The sequence below is a fragment of the Eubalaena glacialis genome, chromosome 4, assembly GCF_028564815.1.
Source record: "Eubalaena glacialis isolate mEubGla1 chromosome 4, mEubGla1.1.hap2.+ XY, whole genome shotgun sequence".
Lineage (NCBI taxonomy): Eukaryota > Metazoa > Chordata > Mammalia > Artiodactyla > Balaenidae > Eubalaena > Eubalaena glacialis.
Window position 1 is genome coordinate 59400838 of NC_083719.1, and position 27432 is coordinate 59428269.

At 37.2% G+C, this 27432-nt stretch overlaps 1 protein-coding gene across 3 annotated transcripts in view; it reads right to left on the reverse strand.

Moving 5' to 3' along the window:
- The window catches only part of CERT1 (ceramide transporter 1), a 127578-nt gene that overhangs the window by 22014 nt on the left and 78132 nt on the right, over nt 1-27432 (reverse strand). For 2 of the 3 annotated variants that reach the window (XM_061189373.1, XM_061189372.1), the window contains 4 exons: nt 27080-27172; nt 5816-5902; nt 3628-3720; nt 3041-3118 (listed from right to left, as the gene is read on the reverse strand). In XM_061189373.1, coding sequence (XP_061045356.1) covers nt 3041-3118; nt 3628-3720; nt 5816-5902; nt 27080-27172 — 351 coding nt within the window. The remainder of the gene's footprint in view (nt 1-3040; nt 3119-3627; nt 3721-5815; nt 5903-27079; nt 27173-27432) is intronic. The other variant, XM_061189371.1, reaches the window with a different exon arrangement.

The following is a 27432-nucleotide window of genomic DNA, read 5'->3' on the forward strand; positions in this document are numbered from 1 at the left end:
GAAAAATAACACTTTTATTCTATCAGATTGGCAAATATTTACTGAATAATAATATTCAGTGTCAGTATAGCAAAAGAAAACTGACCTGGGAGTGTAGCTGGTTCAACTTTTCTAATGAACAGTTTGGCAATAAGAATAAAAAACTTGGGTGTGTGCATGGCCTTTGTCCTAAAAATTCTACTTCTAGAAATATATTCTAAGGAAATAATTGGATAAGTGTACAAAGAGGTACATGCAAGGATGCTGTATATGCAAGGATGCCCATGTAGCACTATTTATTAAATAATAGAGACTAACTGAAAATAAACTAAATGTTCAATATTAGGTGAGTAGGTAAATCTAGTATGCATATCCATACAATAGACAAGGAGATCTAGACCTATATTTACTGATGGGAAGATGGGCCTAATTATATGTGCGCTTTAAAAAAACAAAACAGCTAGTTACAAAACAGTATATATAGAATTACCTACTTTGGTAGAAAAAAAACAATTACTAAGGTGTGTGTAATTATCAATATGTGACTGATTTTATTTAATTTACACATATGTGGAAAAAGGATATGCATAAGAATATTAATAGTGATCTAGTAATTTCATTTTATTTACTTTCTAGTTCTGCTAAATTAGCATTCTATTACTTATATTGATACAATAAAAAAGGGAGGGGTAAAATAAATAGTTACAACAATGATGTTACTATGGACAAAAGTGGGAAAAAGCTTTACGCAGAACTGTTTTTGCAATGGTGATGCTCATCATATATTAACCCACAGATGTACTACCCACCCTTTGATTTTCTTTTTTTCTTTCCCCCAACTAAGGATGCTTTTTATTTCCCTTTGATTTCTGAGGTGACATCTTTAGGTGGTAACTGTTATAGAAATAAATGTGGCCAAGAAGATCCATTTATAAATCTAAGTCTTTCCTACTTTCTATACACTTTCATTGAGAGCTACTTCATTTCCAACATCTGTCCATCAGACAGATACAGATTCATGTGTTGCTACTAATTTCCTAGTAGAGTCACATATTTTATTTGAAGTTATTTTCAGGGCATCTCTCAGTTCTACATTTAAGTATCCTACTCAAGCAGGACTATGACCATTATTTCAACAAGAACAAAACAGTCATGAGCCAAGACTTATATGTAGATAGCAAAGCCAAATTAATCAATAGTTAACTGCCAGAGCAGAAGTCTGCTAATGACAACAAATACTTTAGCAAGGAAAATAAATACTTGAAGACCTCAATGTTGTCTTCCTTCATTTCCTCTTCTGGAATATAAAACAGTAGAATAATCAAAAGTTTAAAAACAGAATCGGATCAATAACGAGCATCATACATTAGAAAAAAAAATACTAGAAAGATTTTTCTCAACTTATACAAAAAAGTTACACAAAAAATTAGGTAAAGAAGCTACAATTTGACAGTCTTATAAAAATCTGCACACCTGCTTCTCTGTGATATTTCACCTGTATTCGAAGGCTTTCAGCTGTTTTATATATCTCTATAGCTAAGGCCCAGGTCTGGGTTCTGAAGCCCTCATTCTTAGGCACCAATCAGCGGCTCAAACTCTTTTCTTGCTCCCATTACATTTTTTAAAATTTATAGCCTGTATATTTCCATATTTTAAGGGAAAATGGTGACCAGTACTGATGTCTTTTAGTCTGTTAATTTATTATTTTAATTCAAGGTGGAGTTTAATTAAGAATAAACCGAAGTCTCCCAGTATAATCTAGTTTGGTCAATGAATTATTGTGAATATAAGTCACTATTTTAAAAGCATACATAAATGAATGAGCAATAGGTAAGAAATATTGTAATAAATCTGGCTAAGGGTAATTTCTGGTGAGGAACTGATCCATCTCTTACTCAAAAATGTTCAAGGGAAAAAAAAGCTACAAAAGTCAGAAAAAAATTTGAGTCTTAAACTTAATTTTCTTCTTTATTACATAGTTGAAAACTAATGTAAATTTTATTTGTATGCCTGTTTTAAACTGACTTAAAAATTTTTTTTATTGGAACACTCTGATAGAGAAAAAATAATGTAGATAATTTTGATTAGCTCAAAGAAATAATATTATAATGATAAAAGCTCACTTACTGAGCACTTACTACATGCTAGGTTCTAGCTCTATCACGTTCCTAGCTAGATGACAAAAGCAAAGCACAGAGGAGTTAGAAAAGTTGTCAAACATCATGCAGGAAACCGGATTTAAACTTGGTCATTTTGACTATAGAGCTCAGGTTCTTAACATACTATGACATATTGCAATCCAATAAAATGCAAACACCATAAAAATACAAAGTTGAATGGCAAATATGTGAAGATTAAAAAAAATTTTTTTAACCTAATGCTGATGCTAAAAAAATATTCCTCCATTGATACTTTGATTTTATTATGAGGGCAGAGATTGCAAGCATCCAGCTTCCTGTCCTAAATTCCTAACCCGTGCTGATACTAAATAATTTAAAATCAATTTCCAGAGATTTATCATATGGACTGGAATACTCATTTCCAGGGGTAATTTGCCAAAGCAAAACGCAACCTGTTCAATGAAACTTAGTATAATGGTAATGAGACAAATTTTATTTAAAAAATTATTTCCCTGTTGAATATATTATGAGGTATTTTAAATTAGGTTAGAAGTAAGGCTTGAAACCTGCTTTAATGCTATAACATATCCTATAGACCATGTCCACAAAAGTTGCTGAATCCTGTCTGAAGAAACAGATATCACAGGATAGTTAAAAACCAGGTACCTTCTACTCGTTTCAATTCAATTTGAAATCTTTCAGGAGTATTTCCTATATGGCGAAATTCCAAGCTATTCACAATACAGGATACAAAGGGCACATGCAAGCCTGACAGAGGAACTATTTAGCAGATAAGGAAGGCTTTTTTTAATGCTTGATGTTACTATTTAAAATTCAAAACCAAAACAAGTGGCCTAACCAAAAGATTTCTAGGAACTGGGAAAGCAGGCTGAAATATAGCACAGAAAGACTCAAGTCCACTCTATACATTCATACAGTACCTGGGAGCTGAATCTGTGAACATCGTCAGAGGCACTGACTAGATCAATGGAAGACATGGAGGAAGAGCGACTATAGGGCTACCAGAGACAGACAAAGAAAAAACCAAGTAATCAGAACAAAGGCACAACAGAGCATTCAGTACCAACTTCCAAACACAAGATAAAGAAAGAGAGAACAAAGCACTATATGAAACAAGCTCAGCAGCAAGTGCTGACTTCATGCACCTATTATGTGTTATGCTCCAACATCGAATACAGTGCTTCCAATAATACAAAATAATACCACTTAACCCCAAAGGAAAAAGAGATCTAATATCACTGGCTACGCTTCTGGTTAACTATTTTGGACAAGCCACTCCCTATTCCCCCACCCTTCTTTCCCCCTTAAATAAAAAAGAAAGAACATTATGTTCAGAAGAAGATTTCTAACAGTTCTGGAGGATGCATATGGAAGAAAACATGTAATACCAAAAAATCTCATTACTTAAATTCAAGAAAAGGAAGAAGACTTTATATAACAGGATAGTTTCGTCAACAGTGAAGAAAAATATATCATATACTTTTAGTAAACTGTGACATTAGCTTACCTTTTGGACAAATCTATGAGTCCCCACAGAAGAAAAGGCATCTCCAGATGGCATTGATGTAGGCCAATGTAACCTGACCTTTTCACTCTGTGACTAAGAAAACATATAATGTTAAATGGGAAGGTTTCGAAGTGTATTTTGCAGCTTAAGAATGGATAATATAACATTTAATTACTGAACACTTTAGCACTTATAAATATTTGAATTATGAAGTTACTCTAAAGATACAAGCCTTGCCAAATCTTGACACTTCATGTATCCCAATTTTCTTCTTTTGGATTCCATAGATACTACCTTAGACCAAGGATTAGTTCTTTTATTTTTGCTCTCAGTCAGAATTTCCAATACCAGCATGGCACCATTTACCATGAATCAACCTTAACACACTGCTACCAAAGTAATTTTCTTATCCAAACTCTGGGCAAATTATTCCAATCATTCCACATCATCAGGGCCCTGCAGGGCTGTATCATTTGAACCAATAATCATTGTTTGCTTCAGTTATGTTCAAAAGAACATATCGTGTATATCTTTGTCTCCTTTCCATGAAGGTATTCTGCCTTCATCCCATCACCTCACTCTTGTTAAGCTGCCACTTAACCTCTTTCCTCCTTCTCAGCTTGCTTAGTTTCTTCTCACTTATTCAATAAATATTTACTAAATATACTGTACCAGAAACTATGCTGTGTTGTGTGTGTGATTATCTTTGTCATATCAACGTATGTGGCTCTCAGGCAAAGAAAATCATGGTCTGTTTAATGACTTGTTTTTATCTACTGGAGTGTCAGGAATAGACTGATATTAAATGAGTTGATCGTCCCGTGAATACTTCTTTTTTCTAAAGCATACAGAAGTTTTTATTGATTCTCTTCAACTCCAACTCAACCACCATATTGATACTCAGTGGAGGAGCATTTTAGAGGCAGAAGGGATGATCTGAATCATCTTGTCCAACTCCTTGTTTCACAGATTAGAAAACCAAGGCCCAGAGAATTTAAGTGATACGTTTAGAGCTACACAGTTAGTGGCAAAACTAAGACTAACTTGTCTTGACCTCACAGTTTGCTATTCTTCATGAAATAACACATCTTAGATTAAAACAAAAGCGAAAACACAGTGAAGGGAAAAAAAAAAAAAACACCCAAAACACCCTAAAAAACCAAATACAATGCTGCTATTTCAGATATTTTTGGCATCCAAAATTAGAACTTATTTAGGAACTGGAAGTTCTATTGAGTGCCGTGTAGCATCTTTTGGGTATAAAAAATGTGCAATAAGCTTTTATAAATTAATGTGACAAACTTATCATCATTGATAAAAAAACAGGGAAATATAAACAAGAAAAGCAAACAGCCACTATTGCAGATGACTTACCCTCGGATAGATAGATCAGTAAATGGGCATAACAGCCATGACTGTCTTAGCAATCAGAGGAAATAAACAAGCCAATTTTTCTATGCAAGTTAATTTGTAGTATGAAACTGATACACATATGATTTATTTGCAAGATGCTTAAAGTCTTGAGAAGAATAACTAAAATTCATCTTTAAGTACCGTCTAGTGGTAATATATGGTAACTGCACTGTTGCAGAATTAAAGGTAAAGGATCAAATTAATCTTGAAACTAGAGTTAAAGGATTTTAGAAATGCCTTCCTTCAATTTCCACAGAAGGAGCTGGGTATAACTGCTGTGAATTTAATGATGAAAAAACACTGAGCAAAGTTAAAAGTGAGGAAGTAATTAAGGTGAAGGTAGTGAAAGCAATAAATGAGTTAATAATAAAAACTGAATGGTACTAACATAGAAGAAAAATAAATTCTTGGTCATCTTCCTTTTGAATTCATATGGCACTTGGTGGTGAAGAGAAATTCAAAGAGACTGTTTTACTCAGCGCAAATATATGCTTTGTATTAACAGAATGATAATAAGGTTGGACACTTCAAGGGGAACAGGCAGAATATTTCCATTTAATTTCATGTTAATTATGCATGCTTGCTTTAAACAATCATTAGTCTTCTTTCTATTGCTTGGAAATTGGTCAATAAAGTGACTTATAAAGATTCTTCTACATTTGTGTCTCACTGTAGACAAGAGTTCATTTTTAGGTTATTAGGATCATGATTTCAAATTCTATTTATATGAATGAATACATCAAGGATTTTTAATAATTTTTAATAATATACATACCTGTTCTTCTATTTTATCTTGTCTGTCAAGAGCAGCTTCAACAGCATCAAAGAACTCTTCCTCATTAATCAAACTGTTTGGGCCTTCCTATTCAGACATACAGGAAAAAAAAAAGCTGTTGATTCAAGAAAATAGAAAACACTGATAACCTTGGCATTAACTCTAGGAGAAAGTTGAAAAGTGAGCTGACAAACATTTCTGAACCAGTTAGTACACTAGGTAATAGTATCACAAAGATAAACAACATATGCTCTGTGCAAATCAGTACACAGAGTGTTACAATTAATTCACTCACTCAGTACTCAAATATTTACTGTATATTGACCGACACTGTGTTAGGGCAATAATCTAGAGCAGGGGGTTGGTGAACTATGGCCTGTGGGTCAATTCTAGTCTACTGCCTACTTTCAGAATGGCCTTTAAGTGCAGAATTTCATTTTTAAATGGCTGGGAAACAATAACAACATTTTATGGGGAATTCCCTGGGGGTTCAGTGGTTAGGACTCTGTGCTTTCACTGCTGAGAGCCCGGGTTCAATACCTGGTCAGGGAACTAAAATCCCACAAGCTGAGTGGCATGGCCAAAAAAAAAAAAAAAAAGGAAAAAGGAAAAAAAAGATTCATGACATGTGGGAATTATATGAATTTAAAATAAAGCTTTACTGGAATATAATCATGTTCATTCATGTATTGTTTATATCTGCTTTCATGGTACAGTGGCAGAGCTGAATACCTGTGACTTGAGGACTTGTCCACAGAAACCATATAAAATTGCAGGAAGGTTTTAAGAACAAAGTTGCAGATCTATAGCCAATGAGAAGTACAGATAGGGCTTCTGAGGGGAACCTTCCTAAGCAAACACAATAACATCATAGAGAAGGAAAAGGTGAACCGATGCTTGAAAGCCTGCTTAGAATGGTAGAGCAGTGGTTCTCAATCACTTGGGGAACTGCCTGGGGAACCTGTTAAAATGAAAATTCCCAGGCCCCCATTCGCAGAAATTACTTTTCAGTAGGTCTTGGGTGGAGCCAGGAATATGCGTGTTTAATAAGTCCTCCAAGTAGTTCTAATGCAAGTAGAACCTCAGCTGTATCAGAAGATAAAAATATAAAGAATAATAGCAAAATGGAAACAAGCAAGATATGTATCTTGCTGTGATAAAACAAATTTAAGTGGACTATAAGTGGAACAATAGCTTTGCTGGGGCCCAGAGTAGGCTACCCCAAAATGTGCCTCAGTGGCATATAGATTATTTTGAATTAAAGTTACTTAAGAAATGGCCAGTGCAAGAGCGACACTGACACTCCCGTCTCCCTGAAAGCAGGAAACAAATCTCATGTGAAATGTGTATTCCCTGCACCTGGAGGTAGGACACCATTATTGCCAAAGATAGGGAATCTGATCTGAGAAGCAGAAGCCTATATAAACAAATCTTGTTACATTTTAAATTTACTACTCCAAGTCCAAACTCTGTTTAGACTCTTCACTAATTGGGCACCCCAAACCTAAGTTTCTTTGCCCTCACAACTTTGTTGTTTCTTTGTTGAAAGAGTATAAAAGTTGCCTGCTTTGGCCACTGCTTTGGTCCCATTTCTGTGGGACCCACACACACATGACTTAAAATTTGTTTTTCTCCTGTTAATCTATCTTGTGTCAATTTTATTATTAGTCCAGCCACAAGAACTCAAGAGGGGCAGAGGGGGAAATATCCCTCTCTACAACAGCTTCATATTACTATTAAACTTGAGGCAGGAGACAGATGGGCCCCTGGGGCAAACAGCTGGAGTTCCTTCTCTGTGGATACTCTATGATGAAAATAGGAGGAGGAGGCTGGGCCCTGCCCAGATAGAAGATAAGAGAACACATATTTCTCATTCTTGAAATCAGGAGACCTCCCCGACTACACATGCATAGAAAGGCTCCTTGGAGGTCAAAAAGTGAGGGGGCGCCACCCCATAGTTAGTGATGCTAACTACCCATAGGCCTCTTCAGTGGAATCCATCTTGGCTAAGAGATGTGCGTGCACACGTGGGAGGATCCTGAGATATACCAAATACGGACTCCGAACCAGGCAAATCAAAATGATTGGCCAAAGGAAACCAGGAAGAAACGCCCCATATAAGTGATTCAAACTACCACAAGGGCGTAACTCTCCGAGTCTGCCCGTGTGTCTATCCACACGTACTGTACTCTTTTTTTCCTCCTAATAAACATTTTGTTTCACTACTTTCTGTCTTTGTGGGAATTCTTTTCTGCAAAGCTGAAGGGCCAGGGCCTTGTCACTGACCACTGGTCTAGTGGCTAGGATTTGGTGCTCTCACCACCGTAACCCAACCTCAATCTCCGGCCAGGAACCGAAACCCTGCTTCAAGCCTCTGCAAGCCGAGGCCACCTGAGATCAAACTGAAGGCTGAAAAGGCAGGCTTGGGTTTAAGTTCCCCCAATTTTTAAATATACAAAATAAGACACATGAACAATTGCGGGTCTGTCTGGAATAAATCTGAAGTTGTCACTACTCCATTAAAAAGTATGACGCAACATCATCCCTGCACTGCCACAACCTGGGGCCACACAAGAAGAGAGGGAGGAACTATGCTGTAATGCTCCTGTCATTTCGCACAGGCATATCAGAAATCTTGATTCAATGTAGTAGTTCTTGTAGAGTTATGGGGATCCCTCAAAAGTCACTTCAAACCACACCCCCCCCACCAACTTTTAATTTAACTACAACACACATACAGAACAGTGCACATCTTGATGAATTACCATTAAGTGAATATAACTGCAGGGGAGCAAAACGTACCACCCCAAAATGTCTCTTTGTCATGTGGATTATTTTGAGCTAAAAACAATTAAGGCCCAAAAGACTCAGGAAGAAACTTTGACCTTCCCCTCTCACTGCCTAAAAAAATTTTAGATAGAGGGTCTGTTCCTGGAGTAGAGCTATCACTAGAGATATCTGCAAAGAATATTGGCTAGGTGTTATGGGGGAAACTCAGCAGGGTCTAGAGACCAGAGCCTACTCTGTGTCCCACTGTTTCTGCATGGCCCAGCAAACATTTGTTTACCAAATATTTGCATTCCCATCTTGATGTGAATTGTCTTACACCTCTTTTAAGTTCCAAACCACTACTCCCACATCTTCTTTTGTCTTTAGCTGAAGATGGTATTTAAGGTGAGGGTTTCAGTCATTTTGTTGAGTTACTACTCAGTTTTCCTGGATCTCTCCCACATATACATATTATTAAACTTTGACTTTCTGTTAATCTGTCTCATGTCAATTTAATTCTTAGATGAGCCAGAAGAACATAGAAGGGTAGAGGAAAATTTATTCCTCCCTGACATAACCATCTAATGACCAGCTGGATCATGAAAAAGAGTCCTGCAGGACTCCCTTTATAAAGCCAAAGCATTTCAGACACTTAAATGATAGCAGTATCACTTTGGTCTCTTGATATGAGAAAAATATAAAATACCCCAAATCTATTCTGAACTCAAACATATTTTCTAATGATTTAAAAATTCTATTGATCATAACCACATCTACACTTTAAAAAACTGTAATACTCATTCAATCTATTCAATTACATCAGAGTCTCAGGAGTTTACCAATTGGGAACTACAGCGTTAAAAATCTGAGGGAGAACTAAAGTAATTGGAATAAATTTTCCTTTATTAAAAAACTTAAAGAAACACTTTTATCTCATCACGCTTACCAAAGAAAAGAGCTATTTATTGCTGAATTTATGGGACACTTCATAGTCTTTATCTACTGGCCCTATTAGCAGCATTTCTTATGTTAATGACTCTCTTTGGAGCCATCTTTCCCCTGGAGTCTTAATTTCCCAGTTCCTCTCTAAGTAAGCACTGTTCTTTGGGTTCCAGGGCAGGCTCCTCCTCTGTCTACCCCTTAAATGTGAGTGCTCCTCAGGGTTCCACACTTGCTCTCCCCACAGCATTCTTACTCATTTCTGTGACTTCAGTCATCGTCTGATGATTCCCAAATTCACAGCCTGTCCATCTCTCTCCTAAGTATTAGATCTTTACATCTAATAATATATAAGATGGAGTGGTCAAGTGAATGTTTCAACTCAGATGCACCATGTCTAAAACCTGTTCTTCCCTCATCTCCATACCAATCTATCTAAGGCAGAAACCTGGGCCTGTTCTTGAATCCCTCCTTTTTCCCTCATTCAGTCACCACACCCTTCAATTCTACCTTCCAAATATCTGATTTGTCCATGTAGGCTATCTTCAATTCTCACCTGTAATACTGAAAAAGTCTCCAAGCCCTCAGTCACAACAGTCAACTTCAGTCCACTCTCCTCACTGCAGGAAGTAAGAATGACTTAAACCCATTGCCTGAGGATACTGGTTCTAGACAGTCTTGCCACTCCCCACTTTTGATTGGCTCTACCCTCCACAGATAAGTGCTTTGCGTTACCCTGCGGCTAAATGCTCTCTTTTTCTTCTGGTCTCCAAATGTCTTCTTTCTTCTCAGCCCCTACAAGCAAACACTTTACAGGCTATTCACCTGGTTAACAAATACTCAGCCACTCATTCTTAAGGTTTAGGCTCAGACGTTGTTGCATCTGGAAGCCATCCCTGACTCAATATCTTCACAGTGTTCAAGTGTTCCATAACATACGTTATTCTAATTGCCTGTTAACTACTCTGTGTTCCCATTAAATACGCAGCTAAGGCCCTCAGGCAGGACCCTTGTTTACCTTGTTCCTTGCAATATCACCCATGCCTAGCAGTGTCTCGCATTAGTAAAATCTTAAGGCACGGATTTAAGATTATAATTTCTGAGGCCACAGATGACAGAAACATTTAAACTTTATTCAATAACTAGAACATCATGAACGTTTGATAAGGACCAAAGTCATATTTTGAATTAGTGTCTAAAATCCATGCAAATGTAGTATGAACACAAGTAAATATAGATGGTTTAAAACTCCAAAAGGGGAAAAAAGTGTAAAAACAGGCCCTAGTTTAAGAATTACATAACTTGATACTACAGGGATTTGAAATAAAATTCATACTTTATGGCAAGACAAGAAAAATTTAAACGTAAAAAAATTTTCTCTGCCCTTTGGCCTCCTCTTTCCCCTCTACTCTGTACTGTATATCTGCATTATGCATCCTGACCAAATCTTCCCCAAGAATACCAGCCCAATCCTAAGGTGCAACATTTTCCTAGCATCAACAGGACAACTCCTTAAAAGATAACCTTCTTTCTTGATCTTGTAAGGGGTCACATGACTTACCACCTTGTTCCTGTAAAACTGGGTTGTGTAAACTGTCAATATTACGTCATTTGATGTACCACCCTCTGTCTCAAAAAACTTATATTACTGTGCTTTGACTTCTAATGGGCAGAACAATTCTCCTCAATTTGGCTCAAATAAAATTTCCATTTCTTTCTCAGATTGACTGATTAATTTTTGTTGACATGCATGGTTTAGCTGGCAGGATATCAGAGATACCCACTAGAGGACACCTGGAGCCCACCCGGAACTGGTGCTCAGTACCAAGCATGGGTCCACTGAGCCCCACCAGCTTCTCAGTACTCCTCAGGTGTTCTGGTGAGCTCTCCTAATATCTGGATCTCATTGTTTGAGTAATGATCCTGAAATTTTATTTGAGCTGTTTCACTTAAGGCTTGGAGTCTTAAGGGGCACTGGTGCAGTTCTTGGGCAGGACTTCGGGGATCTGGACAAGGGGCCCAGGGAAACATAGGTGGCTGGGTTTTTGTTAAATTTGGCTTACACTGAAAAAAATGAGTTGATATATGTTCTGAACAAAGTTTTTGCTAGTGAAATGAGAGACTGAATTATTCAGCTCTGAAGAATAAGGGAGATCCACTACAACCATTAAGTAAATACTGCTCATCCAACGGGGCACAATAGAGGCTGATAACCTAGTGCTCTAAGCACCCATGGTGGTTTTAGACTGTCACAGGGAGAAACTGAGCCATGTACAAGAGTCAAACCAACCCAAGGTTAACTCCTTGGGGCTAGACTCAGAAGCAGCACATATTTGATCTACCACACTGTCCTCAGAAAGTTGTGCAGATCATATCTCATATCCCATATCCGGATTAGGCTATGAAATAATGGGAAATTGTGTCTCAAAGGCCAAACAGCTCCCAGATGGACAGTCACCTATGGGAATACCAGCTGGGTTTATGTATGCTTGCAAGTTCTTAATCGGAACTAAAGGATGTTGGGCCCTGAAACGGTGAGATAGGTTCTTCTGGCACTCCCAAACTGATTTTTTTCAACAGCAGTAAGAGTTTTTCTCTTTTCTAAAATTATATTAGCAGGGAAAAATATTTGTCAGGCTAGCTTCTTAGATCCTTTGAATGGGAAAGTCTACTAAATTGTTAAAATTTTAGAGAGCTCTCATCTTAAATATTGTACCTATTTTAATTGGTATACAGAAGCCCCAAAAGGTTTCAAAATTTCAAAATAGCCTCATTGAAAGATTTGTTGTAGAAAGCTAATAAAAGATTAATGATATAAAAGGTACCTAAAACTTTAACTACTGTTCCCATCTACTAATAATCTTCTGTCTGAATTGCCCTTCTACTCAGAAGACCCCATTAAATGGTTACCTTTAGGAATGGGACTACATGAGGCTTGTAGGCAAGCCTCTTCAGATCAAAGGCCAAACTGAGGGCCACAGTTAAATAATTTCTTAAACCCAGGGAGTATCCTTAAAAGTGTTTATAAACAGATTACCAGGACTTCCCTGGTGGCGCAGTGGTTAAGACTCCGCGCTCCCAATGCAGGGGGCCCAGGTTCAATCCCCAGTCAGGGAACTAGATCCCACATGCATGCTGCAACTAAGGGTTTGCATGCCACAACTAAAGGAGCCGGTGAGCCGCAACTAAGGAGCCCTCAAGCTGCAACTAAGGAGCCCTCGAGCTGCAGCTAAGGAGCCCACCTGCCACAACTAAGGAGCCCGCCTGCCGCAACTAAGACCCGGTGCAACTAACTAACTAAATAATTAAAATTAAAATAATAAATAAATTAAAAAAAAATAAATGGATTACCAAGTTGGGAGGTGGGAAGCCAATGGTCTGACTAAACTGACCATAGCTGGTAATTGGAGCCTGATAGTAATTTTTTGGGGGGGGGGGGTGCTGCTTCTTCCCTAAGCTAAATGAAGGAAAGTAAGACATCCCAACATAGGTGAAGGGGTATGTCAATCCTTTGAAATCACTGAGGTGGCCACCCAATTCTTTGAGGAAAAAAAACAAAAACAAACAAAAAAACTGTCCTTATTCTACAAATCTAGTCTTTATAGGACCAGAGGTATGGCTCCAGAAATAATCCAAAGCCCACCAATCTTTTTACCACTCCCAAAATGTCCCCTTATTTATCTTAAGAGGCTTGTAAACAGAGAAAAAAATTTTTTTTCTGGCCTTGAGGGAGGGTAGATAACTTGGTACTTGACTTGTTAATGACAAATAGAAATCTTAAGTGTCTTCTCATAAATACTAGTAAAAAGGTTTTAGCAATCTAGATAAGTGATCTTGATTTGTTCCATCTGCCAGAAACCCAATTTGAATTCAACCTCTTTTATAACTGAGGGTTTTATACTGTTACACCTGATTCCTGGCTGAAATTTTGGAATGGGCACTATGAGGTCTCTGTGTCTGTTTGTGTGCTTCTTCGTGTCTACATAGGTGTGTTGTAGATGTGTGGTACTGCAAAAATTAATTTGTAAAAGAGCTCTGTTTAATTGGCTTAAAGGAAATTAAGCACTTATATAAATATTCAGAAATACAAAAGAACCTGGCCAGAATGAATTTCAGGTTTATGTGATCTAGGAAATACTCAGTACTGAATTAATATCTGGTATTAAAGTTAGCTTAAGCTTGTTGGTTTAATTAATACAAATATGTCTTTAGAGTCATCAACATTAAGTATAATACTTTTATTGTACCTAGGTATACTAGAAATCAAATAAAACCTTATTATTCTTGTTAGAAAGTTGTTCAGCAAGAAAAAATAACAATATGATGAAACTTTTAACTCTTTAGGAATAACTGTGTTTTGGGGATGTCTATCTAAAATACTCTTTCCAGATTTTGGTAACTTGAAACTTTAGAGTTGTGCTAAATTAACTTAAATAATGGGAATCCATCGAATACCCAGGTCATTTCCAGCTAAGATATTGGGACATTAATTACTGAGCACAGGTTTCCTTTTTCAAAGAAACTAAGGTTAGTTAGGACTATTAATATGTTTGATGTCACATTAAGACATTTTCTGTAAGAAAGAGAATGTTTTCTAGAACCATAAATAGTATTTATAAGCTTGCCAATCTGAAGAATACTAATGGAAAAGACAGTTCATAATTGCTTACTTAGTTTTTGCTAGAAACTATGTTTTAAGGTTAAGAATTATGTGTAACTAAAGCTACTAAAATAATAAGGGAAACATTTCAGTATCCAAGGAAAATGGGAAGCATGTTTTCACTAAAAGAGGGTATAAGGAATGGAAATGCATTTTGTTAAAGGAAAAAAAGGGTAGTTTTGTCTTAGAGCTGGTTGTTTATGAATGGAAAAGAAAATAAGGGACAAAATAATATGGATCCAGAAAGTTGTAAAAGGGTTGAGGAAAACGAACACTGAGAAGAGTTTTGTACATGGTCAGGATTGGCTAAGATTGAGTTTAGTTAAGAAAATGATTTTTAAAGGTAAAGTGTATAAAACCTGAATTTAGTTTTCTAAGAGCACAAAGTTTTCTTAAAATATTGAGCTGCTTTTGGTAAGAGACTGTGTGACTTTCTTTGCCTTTAAGTGATTTATTACCTTTGAAATCTTTTATTGTCACTTTGCTTAAATGAATGGGTATTGTTTCACAGTGACCTATGATCCTATTTAACCAGGTATTTTGAAACTTTTTGATATTTTTGACAAACGACCCAAAGATCAAATTCTAAATGAAGTTCACTGGACCTCTAGTTAACTCTTGAGGTTTTCCAAAGGCTACCTGGTATGCCTCAAAATATTTGTTTTCTCTCCATCTTATAGAGAGGAATATTAAACTAATTAGGCTTATTTGGTATGTTAAATTACATGGGAAGCATTGTCAAATTTGAGTGGTGATAAAACTTCTCAGGTTATATCATATGGGTAAATGTTATTAATATAGAAATTCTAGAAATTATATGGAACTCCTAAAAATCTGGTATGTCCTGGTAAAATGTTATCAGTCATAATTCTAGTAATTATCTTAAACTGTTGTATGTCACAACAGTAACCAAGTTTATTTGTCAATTGGCATTGTAATCAGGTCTTTAACCTTGACTTTCTGAATCTTTTATCATTTATGGACAGTTATTATTTTACTCTGAAGTTTTTGCAAAAATGCTTCATCTTGAAGAAGATTCACAGAAAGGACTTTTGGACAATTATAGGTTTCTGATAACTTTCAGATCATACCACTGAACTGGGTAAGAAATTAAAGACTTCTGATGGAAAACCTGATGGCTTCATAAAACCATTAACTGAAGATTAAGATCAAGGATTAGTCACATAAGACTGAGTGAAATTATGAGTATGGTTATATAATTTTTGGTTTTTGTCTGAAATATTATTTGTTTTTAATCTGTTTTCCAGATATAAAGAAACCTTTAAATCACACCTCTGTATGTAGAATTGAAACATTTATCTTTTCTCTCTACCTGATCCCTTCAGAATCTGTAAACTCTTAGGTTCCTAGCAACTTTCTCAGGTAATAAGGAAGGCCACCTCCTAACAGGTACAGGAATCTCGAGGTATTCAGGAGACTTTGAGAAGAGAGGAATTCACCCAAACCTAGCACCCAAATCTACAGTTGTCACAGGCGGAATCTATGACATGCCTTTAGTGTGGCTTTCCTGGCCCTGAGAATTTTTTTTTTAAAAGTTCAATCTGAGATTCCTTGTGAAAAGTTCCAGCACAGCTAATTTAAAGAGCCTAGGTTGTCAATTAACCAGACATTTTGCAAACCAATTAGTCTTAATGTGGCTACATTTGGTAGAAATTAGGGTAATTTTAGAGAGAAATAGATTGTTTCAGTGGATATTAAATTCTAGTTTCATTAAATGAGGTCTTTATTTACTACTGCCTAAGACTCATTTCCCAGATAGTTTCCTTGTTGTTATATTATTATAAAGTTTAGTTATTAAAAGGACACTCCAAGTTTGTTTCTGAAGCTTATCACAGTAATCTAACTTTGGATGAAGATCAGATGTGCCATGACCAGGAGATTATTCATACTGGAACAGGTATCAGATAAAGGACTCTTTATAGCCACATTGGAAGAGTCCTCCTCTCCTGAATAAACTGCATATCAAGCCTCCTCTCCTGAATAAACCGCAACTCCTGTTTCTGACACTTGACTTTGACTAAGAACAGCACTACCAGACCAGCAAGAGAAGACATCTGAAGAAGACAGCTGATCCAAGATGCTGGACTAGGTCTGTATACTGATTACTTTGACAACTGCTCACACTTTTTGTTTTCCTCACACTTTTGCTTGAGCTCAATTATTTGCAAGTTTCAAAAATCAATCTAATTACTGGGTTTGTGGCCAATTACCTATGTCCAGTACTCCCAGGTTGCCTTGGTAGATTTCTCCTCTCCAAGGCTCTAACTGGAGAGCCCTTAGAAATTTTACTTTAAAAGAAAGAAACTCTAGCACCGTGCAAGCTAGTATCACTGCCAATATCACTAAGTGAGATGCTCTTACCTGGCCAATTAATTTTTTTTTTTCAAGTTCATATTTTATTTCTAATACGTTTGGAGCTTTTATTTTTGTGTTTTTGTAAAGAAGTTTTCACTTAATTCATCGAAAGCCCTTTCGTGCTGAGCCCAAGGTGGGGCCTGGGCCAGGCCAGACCCTTTGCAGCCTTCTTGCTCCCACCCCAGACCCCCAGTGCTGGGAACGGGGTGGCTTCCCTCTGTCCACTCTGCCCTCCCACCCCCTGCTGCATCTCTCTGTACAGAACAATTTTTAAAATGGAAGCTAAGATACAATATACATTGGACAGGCACGCACACACATGCACACAGGCATCTGCTCCAAACGGGCAGGATGCCAGCTGCACTCAGAGAGCACCAAGGAATGCATACAGAGCCCCTCCTGGGGAGGAGGACAGGGCCTGAGCCCTACCTTGGTCCTCACAGTCCGAAGCTCCTCCCCACCTATTGCCCTGCTAGCTGCCAGAGGGAGGGGTGGACAGCACAGAGGGCTGTGCAGAAGGGGAGACAGCTGAGGGCAGCTGGGGGGTGATGGAGAGGGCAGTGCCAGCCTGGTACGTTGCCCTGGGGCCAGGGAGGCTGTTCTAGGAGCCAGGGGGTGGGGGGAGGACTGGGGTAGACCTCTGGCCTCAGGTACCTGAGGGGTAGAAGGCCTGGGTTTTGCCTATCGAGGAGCTTCAAGTCTTACCTGGCCAATTAATGATGCCTGTTCTGAACCTGGCTATAAACAATCCTTTTCATTAGACGGTGAATACTGGGTAGCTCCTAAGAGGACCCAATGGATTTATGGAACAAGTTTACGACCTTGGCTTTCCCCAGGTTGGTCAGGAAGATATGCTATTCGTTTCCCTTGGGCTCAAGGTCACTGATGGGTAGCTCCTATCAATCTGTAATGTGAGCATACAGGTTTCTATCAGGTTTCCAATGGTATGACCATTTGGCCACAATATTTGTTAACTCATCTTATGACATACAAAGGGTCAAATTTCCACTCTGAACAATCCTCTTCCCAGTTTAGGGGAAATACTAGGAAAAGGGTTTGGTTCAGGAGGATCTTGGCTTAAATCTTTGTTAATGATGTTGTTGGTTCTACTGGCAACTTAAACTACAGTTTGTGGAACTTACAAGGTGATAGCTTCTTGCCTTTCATGCTGTGTATCACCTATTCATAGTAAAATAATGATGTCTAAACAACTTATAACTTTGGATCATGTCTACAGTGCTCTATAAATAATAGGCGTACATAATGCACATGTGAGGAGAATTGGCTTGTCTTACTGGACAGCCTAGAATTGGCTCTCAGTCCTTGCTGAACATTCTGCTAGTATAATTCCCCACCCCAGGCCCCACCCCCCAAAAAAAGAGAACCGGGCTATTAGGACCCAGCACTGAGGGACATGATGGACCAAGGGCAGGCGAGCAACCACCCTGGCATCAAGGGACCAAATATTTGCTCACCTAATGCTTTCCATCAAAAGGTTAATGATCAGAAAGAGGAAACTGTGAAATAAAATTCATATTTCATGGCAAGACAAGAAAAATTTAAACATAAAAACTTTCTGACCTTTGGCCCCCTCTTTCCCCTCTACAGTGTACTGTATATCTGCATTATGCATCATGACCAAATTTTCCCCATCGGCAAAAATACCTGCCCAATCCTAAACTGCAACATTCTTCTAGCATCAATAAGACAACTCCTTAAAAGATAACCTTCCTTCTTGATCTTGGAAAGAGTCAGGTTACTTACCACTTTGTACCTGCAGAAGTGAACTGTGTAAACTGTCAGTATTATGTCATTTGATATGATGTACATCCTGTCTCAAAAACACTTCTAATGGATGGAACAGTTCTCAGAGCTTTCTGAGATGCTGTTCCTGGGTTGTAATTCTCAATAAGACTAGAATATATTTTCCATTTCTTTGTTAATTTTTCATCAACAGGAAGATGGTGAAAAGAGAACTGAAGTACCCTTAACTATTTTCTTCATTAAAAGAGAAAGATGGAGATGCATTTCAAATGGCTGGAAAAAAGATGGTTTATTCAACAAATGCCACTGGAATAAAATATAGATTCCTCCATTACACCATAATTTTTAAAAATTCAGATGTATTAATATATTTAGGAGAGACCATTAAAAAAACAAAGAACAGAAAATACAGAAGATTATTTGAAGTAGAGTGTGAAAGGATTTCGATCTAAAATGGAACCAGATGGGACTTCCCTGTCAGTCCAGTGGTTAAGACACCATGCTACCAATGCAAGGGGCACGGGTTCAATCCCTGGTTGGGGAATTAAGACCCCACATGCTGCACAGTGCAGCCAAAAGATTGAAATGGAGAATTTTATGCATGCACCCTCTGAAGAATGGAATTTAAGAAATGAGAGAAAGATTTCCCATAAATGCCAGATAATCAGAAGACTGAGCCTTATCTCCTGACCAATGACCATCTACCAAGTATCTCTCCCCATCCTCAAGCCAATGAACTTACTGCTTGGACTCTGGCTGGACTCTCCTTGTCTGTACTCCTTGCCCATAAATACAACCTGCCCCAAACCCTCAACAAAACTGCCTGTAACTTGGTACTGCATGCATTCCCTGAATTGCAATTCCTCTGCTATTCTGAAATAAACTCAATTTCTGGTAATTTGAGCATGTCTCAGTTTACCTCTTTAGGTTGACAAGAGAATGCTTTTTAAAACATGAAAAAAAATGTAGAGGTAAGTGTACCAAAAGACTGTGAGTTAATTACAAGAAAGTATAAAACGTTTATATGACAAAACGAACAATTAAAAAGATTTTTTTAAAACTATAAAAAGAAGAAAATAATTGAGAAATGAAGTCAATCCTGCCCATCTTCTAAATCAACAGGGGGAAAACACCCAAATTCTAATAATAAAAATGTGAAGGGACGTGTACAAGAGAGTCATTAAGAAGAAATGCAAATGACTAATAAACATTTTTAAAAGAAAGCCTAAATCACATCAATGAAGCAATTGTTTTTAAAACTAATAAACACATAAACCTAGCACAAAGACCCTCCTTTCTCCACCCTGCTCTCTCCCCTGAAATAAAACCTGTGTTGATCAAAGTGGAGATAAACAAATATAAAATTATACAGTACTTACATATTGCTGGTAGGAGATAAATGGGTACCACATATTGTTAAATTAAAAAGATAGGCTTTATTTGTATTTTCTATAATCTTCCTATAATGTACATCTATTTTATTTATAATATGAAAAAAATAGGGTAATTTTAAAAAGCTGATAGTCCTCCCCAAAATAAACCTAAAATAGCAAACAACTTTGCTCAGATTCAGAATAAAAATTAAAATTGTAACAGCTAATATTTCAGTAATCTAGACTTTTAAAATCCCAGACAATAGCTAATTATGTACTTTTTTACATTCCAGAAGGAATGAGATGACAGCTTAGCAATTTAAAAATATTACCGCTCATCAGAGGGTGTTTGCCCCACCCACTCGGCCCGGGGAGCCTGCTGAGATCCCAGGCTGGTCCCCTGCCCTCCAAGGCCACCCCATCCCCCTGGCCGCATTGCTCCTGGGGTCATAGGAAGGAGGCTGAGGGTAGAACAGGAGAGGCAGGTGAAAGGGGCCCTCCAGGACAGGAGGAGCAGGAGGAGCAGGAGAGGAAAGGAGGGTGTTTGCCTTGCCGACTTGAGCCCAGGAAGTCTGCTGGGCTCCCAGGTGAGGTCCCCTGCCCTCTGAAACCAGGAGTTGGGGGCACGCCTGGGCCCCTTCTGTTCCTTGAGCCTAAGCCACACCCCCCCACAGCCACCAGGGCCTTTTCCAGCCCTGTGGGTCCTGAGCATAGGCCCCGCCCACCACCCAAACCTCACCCTTGCTTAGGCCCCAACCTCCACAGCCAAGGCCTTTTCCCCGTTATTTTTTTTCTTTTTTTTTTTTTCTCTTTTCCCTCCCCCTCTTTTTAGTATTGTGGTACTATTGCACCTTCCGGTTGTTGATTCAACTATATTTTTATTTTTATATCCTTTCTAATGTATCTGTTAGTTTCCTAGTCTAATATTATTTTTTACTTTGTTATTGTTCTCTCTCTCTTTTTTTTTTTTGCCACCCCACGTGCCTTGCAGGATCTTGGTTCACAAGCCGGGGGTCGGGCCAAAGGTCCTAGGGCGGGAGCTCCGAGGTGGAACCACTGGACTAACAGAGAACCTCAGACCACAGAGAATATTCATCGGAGTGAGGTCTCACGGAGGTACTCAACTCACCACAAAGACCCAGCTCCACCCAACAGCTTACAAACTCCAGTGTTGGAAGCCTCAGGCCAAACAACCAGCAAGACAGGAACACAATCCCACTCACACAAAAAAAACAAAAAAACAAAGAGATGGCAAAAAAATATGTCACATGTGAAGGAGCAAGGTAAAAAACTACAAGACCAAATAAATGAAAAGGAAATAGGCAATCTACCTGAAAAAGAATTCAGAGTAATGATAATAAAGATGATACAGAATCTTGGAAATAGAATGGAGGTACAGATTGAGAAAACACAAAAAATGTTTAACAAAGAACTAGAAGAACTAAAGAACACACAGAGATGAACAACACAATAACTGAAATGAAAAATACACTAGAAGGAATCAATAACAGAGGCAGAAAAACAAATAAGTGCGCTGAAAGACAAAATGGTGGAAATAACTGCCAAGGAGCAGAATAAAGAAAACAAGAATGAAAAGAATTGAAGACAATCTCAGAGACCTCTGGGATAACACTAAACGTACCAACATTCGAATTACAGGGGTCGCAGAAGAAGAAGAGGAAAAGAAAGGGGCTGAGAAAATATTTGAAGATGATAGTCGAAAACTTCCCTAATATGGGAAAGGAAATAGTCACCCTAGTCCAGGAAGCACAGAGAGTCCCATACAGGATAAACCCTAGGAAAAACACACCAGGACACATATTAATCAAACTAACAAAAATTAAATTCAAAGAAAAAATATTAAAAGCAGCAAGGGGAAAACAAAAAATAACACATAAAGGAATCTCCACATAAGGTTATCAGCTGAGTTTTCAGCAGAAACTCCACAGGCCAGAAGGGAGTGGCAGGATATACATAAAGTGATGAAAGAAAAAAAACTACAACCAAGATTACTCTACCCAGCAAGGATCTCATTCAGATTCGAGGGAGAAATCAAGAGCTTTTCAGACAAGCAAAAGCTAAGAGAATTCAGCACCACCAAACCAGCTTTACAACAAATGCTAAGGAAACTTCTCTAGGTGGGAAACACAAGAGAAGAAAAAAGACACACAAAAGCAAACCCAAAACAATTAAGAAAATGCTAACAGGGACATATACATCAGTAACAACCTTGAATGTAAACAGATTAAATGCCCCAACCAAAAGACACAAACTTGCTGAATGGATACAAAAACAAGACCCATATATATGCTGTCTACAAGAGACCCATTTCAGACCTAGGGACACATACAGACTGAAAGTGAGGGGATGCAAAAAGATATTCCATGCAAATGGAAATCAAAAGAAAGCTGGAGTAGCAATACTCACATCAGATAAAATAGGCTTTAAAATAAAGAATGTTACAAGAGACAAGAAAGGACACTACATTATGATCAAGAGATCAATCCAAGAAGAAGATATAACAATTATAAATGTTTATGCACCCAACATAGGAGCACCTCAATACATAAGGCAAACGCTAACAAAATGAAAGGAGAAATCGACAGTAACACAATCATAGTGTGGGACTTTAACACACCCCTTACACCAATGGACAGATCATCCAAACAGAAAATAAATAAGGAAGCACAAGCTTTAAATGACACAACAGACCGGACAGATTTAATTGATATTTAAAGAACATTCCACCCCAAAGTGGCAGAATACACTTTCTTCTCAAGTGCACACAGAACATTCTCCAGGATAAAACACATCTTGGGTCACAAATCAAGCCTCGGAAAATTGAAATCACATCAAGCATCTTTTCTGACCACAACGCTATGAGACTGGAAATCAATTACAGGGAAAAAAACTGTAAAAAACACAAATACATGGAGGCTAAACAGTGTGCTACTGAATAACCAAGAGATAACTGAAGAAATCAAAGAAGAAATAAAAAAATACCTAGAAACAAATGACAACGAAAACACGACGATCCAAACACTATGGGATGCAGCAAAAGCAGTTCTAAGAGGGAAGTTTATAGCAATTCAATCTCACCTCAAGAAACAAGAACAATCTCAAATAAACAATCTAACCCTACACTTAAAACAACTAGAGAAAGAAGAACAAAGAAAACCTAAAGTCAGTAGAAGGAAAGAAATCATAAAAATCAGAGCAGAAATAAATGAAATAGAAATGAAGAAAACAATAGCAAAGATCAATAAAACTAAAAGCTGGTTCTTTGAGAAGATAAATAAAATTGATATATCCTTAGCCAGACTCATCAAGAAAAAAAGGGACAGGACACAAATCAAGAAAATTAGAAATTAAAAAGAAGAGATCACAACTGACACCGCAGAAATACATAGGGTTATAAGAGACTACTACAAACACCTATATGTCAATAAAATGGACAACCATGAAGAAATGGACAAATTCGTGGAAAAGTACAATTTTCCAAGACTAAACCAGGAGGAATTGGAAAATATAAACAGACCTATCACAAGTAATGAAATTTAAACCATAATTAAAAATCTTCCAACAAACAAAAGCCCAGGACCAGATGGCTTCACAGGTGAATTCTATCAAACATTTAGAGAAGAGCTAAGACTGATCCTTCTCAAACTCTTCCCAAAAATTGCAGAGGGAGAAGCACTCCCAAATCCATTCTACAAAGCCACCATCACATTGATACCCAAACCAGAAAAAGATATCACAAAAACAGAAAATTATAGACCAATATCACTGATGAACACAGATGCAGAAATCCTGAACAAAATACTAGCAAACAGAATCCAACAACACAGTAAAAGGATCATATACCATGATCAAGTGGGATTTATCCCAGGGATGCAAGGATTCTTCAATATATGCAAATCAATCAATGTGATACACCATATTAACAAATTAAGGAATAAAAACCATATGATCATCTCAGTAAATGCAGAAAAAGCTTTTGACAAAATTCAATACCCATTTATGATAAAAACTCTCCAGAAAATGGGCATAGAGGGAACCTACCTCAACATAATAAAGGGCATATATGACAAACCCACAGCAAGCATCATACTCAGTGGTGAAAAACTGAAAGCATTTCCTCTAAGATCAGGAACAAGACAAGGATGTCCACTCTCACCACTCTTATTCAACATAGTTTTGGAAGTCCTACCACGGCAATCAGAGAAGAAAAAGAAAGAAAAGGAATACAAATTGGAAAAGAAGAAGTAAAACTGCCACTGTTTGCGGATGACATGATACTATACACAGATAACCCTAAAGATGCCACCAGAAAACTACTAGAACTAATCAATGAATTTGGTAAGGTTGCAGGATACAAAATTAATGCACAGAAATTTCTGGCATTCCTATACACCAACAATGAAAAATCAGAAAGAGAAATTAAGGAAACAATCCCATTTACCATCCCCCCAAAAAGAATAAAATACCTAGTAAACCTGCCTAAGGAGGCGAAAGACTTGTACTCAGAAAACTATAAAACACTGATGAAAGAAATCAAAGATGACATAAACAGATAAGAGAAATATACTATGTTCTTGGATTGGAAGAATCAATACTGTGAAAATGACTATACTACCCAAAGCAATCTACAGATTCAATGCAATCCCTATCAAACTACCAATGGCATTCTTCACAGAATTAGAACAAAAAATTTTACAATTCGTATGGAAACACAAAAGACCTCAAATAGCCAAAGCAATCTTGAGAAAGAAAAAAGGAGCTGGAGGAATCAGGCTCCCCTACTGCAAACTATACCACAAAGCTACAGTAATCAAAACAGTAGGGTACTGGCACAAAAACAGAAATATAGATCAATGGTACAGGACAGAATGCCCAGAGATAAACTCCTGCACATATGGTCACCTAATTTAAGACCAGGGAGGCAAGAACATACAATGGAGAACGTACACCCTCTTCAATACGTGGTACTGGGAAAACTGGACAGCTACATGTAAAAGAATGAAATTAGAACACTACCTAACACCATACATAAAAATAAACTCCAAATGGATTAAAGACCTAAATGTAAGACCAGACACTATAAAACTCTTAGAGGAAAACATAGGAAAAACACTCTTTAACATAAATCACAGCAAGATCTTTTTTGACCCACCTCCTAGAGTAACGGAAATAAAAACAAGCAAATGGGACTTAATTAAACTTAAAAGTTTTGCACAGCAAAGGAAACGATAAACAAGACAAAAAGACAATCCTCAGAATGGGAGAAAATATTTGCAAATGAAACAACAAAGGATTAATCTCCAAAATATAAAAACAGTTCATGGAGCTCAATAGGAAAATAAACAAACAATCCAATTAACAACTGGGCTGAAGACCTAAATAAACATTTCACCAAGGAAGACATACAGATGGCCAAGGGGCACATGAAAAGATGCTCAACATCACTAATTATTAGAGAAATGCAAATCAAAACTACAATGAGGTATCACCTCACACCAGTCAGAATGGCCATCATCAAAACATCTACAAACAATAAATGCTGGAGAGGGTGTGGAGAAAAGGGAACCCTCTTGCACTGTTGGTGGGAATGTAAATTGATACAGCCACTATGGAGAACAGTATGGAGGTTCCTTAAAAAGCTAAAAATAGAACTACCATATGACCCAGCAAGCCCACTACTGGGCATATACCCTGAGAAAACCATAATTCAAAAAGAGTCATGTACCACAATGTTCATTGCAGCACTATTTACAATAGTCAGGACATGGAAGCAACCTAAATGTCCATCTACAGATGAATGGATAAAGAAGATGTGGCACATATATACAATGGAATGTTACTCAGCCATAAAAAGGAATGAAATTGAGTTATTTGTAGTTAGGTGGATGGACCTAGAGTCTGTCATACAGAGTGAAGTAAGTCAGAAAGAGAAAAACAAATACCGTATTCTAATGCACATATATAGAATCTAAAAAAAAAAAAAAAGGGTACTGATGAACCTAGTTGCAGGGCAGGAATAAAGATGTATACATAGAGAATGGACTTGAGGACACGGGGTGGGAGGGGGAAGCTGGGGCGAAGTAAGAGTAGCATCAACATATATACACTACTGAATGTAAAATAGTTAGCTAGTGGGAAGCAGCAGCATAGCACAGGGAGATCAGCTTGGTGCTTTGCGATGACCTAGAGGGGTGCAATGGGGAGGATGGGAGGGAGGCTCAGGAGGGAGGGGATATGGGGACATATGTATGCATATGGCTGATTCACTTTGTTGTACAACAGAAACTAACACAGCATTGTGAAGCAATTATACTCCAATAAAGATCTATTAAAAATAAATACATTTTAAAAGTAAATAAATAAAATAAAATAAAATAAAATAAAATAAAATTACCGCTCAAGTCTCATACTATGGATTTTCACAGTTGGAAATCAATTCCAAGGTAAAAAATATTGTCAAGAGCAGGTCTTATTTTTTTCCTTTCTAGAATAAAAATGGCAGGAAATATTTCTTCTACTTTCTTACATACAGTCTAACTTTTTTACCATTCTTCTTCTATGTCAACGATACTCCTTGCCACTCCTGTATGTGTTTGTATATGGAGAGGCAGATTTTACTAACTGCTTAACAAATAACCAAAAGGAGAAAGAAGCTGGTTTCAGACATTTTTCAAACATAAAGGCAAGACAATTTGAACAGTTCATGCTTTGCTATGGATAAGACCTCACAGTATACAGCACAGACTAAAATCTTTCACCTGTAAAGTTCTCAGGTTTTTCCTCTATAGGTTACTTTTGTTTTAAAAAAAAAAAAAGAGTTAGGGACTTTCCTGGCGGTCCAGTGGTTAAGACTCTGCATTCCCAATGCAGGGGTAACAGGTTCGATCCCTCGTCAGGGAACTAAGATCCCACATGCCTCATGGAGTGGCCAAAAAATAAAATAAAATAAACCATCTATAGATTTCAAATAATAAAATTAAAGAAAAAAAGAATTAGAATGTAATATCAATAAGTATCATCCTCACAGGGGAGTCAAAAACTTGTCCTATAAAGTAGACAGGCCTAGTAATAAGCCTTTTAAAGCCCTTTAAAGCTTTAAAGGTGAAAGGTGAAAAAAGGAAAAATCTTGTAAGTGAAGAAGAAAAAAATCTGTTTCAGGGTAAGCCCAGCATATATACATTATGAAATATTCAAAACATTTAAAAGTTACAAAAGTATTATGTAAAAATTAATCACTTTTGTGAGATATATATATCTATATATATATATAGATATATATATATATCTATATATATATATAGATATATATATATATATCTCCTATGTGTTTCTCTTTCTAAGACCAAAAATATAACTTCATACCTCATAATCTGGTCCTCCAAAGTGAGATTTTTTCTTAAGTTCTGTCATGGCATTTTTGTATGCTTCCTCTATTCTTCTTCTCTTCTCACTTTCCTATTTAAAAAAAAAAAGCAAGTGAAAAATTTATCATGTCAAGTGGGATTTTCTCTACATTTCATCAAAATTTTATAACTTGGCCCAAAAATAACTCCACTTCTGTGAAAAATGAGTATTCTTCTGCCCAAGAAAACACTTTTTTTCTGGGCCATATATCACATACAAGCTACCACTTAAAATACCACTAAGATCACCTTATAGGTAGGTTATACATTTAAATGGATTAAGTAACTACCAAAGTGTCTACACTTCAAAAA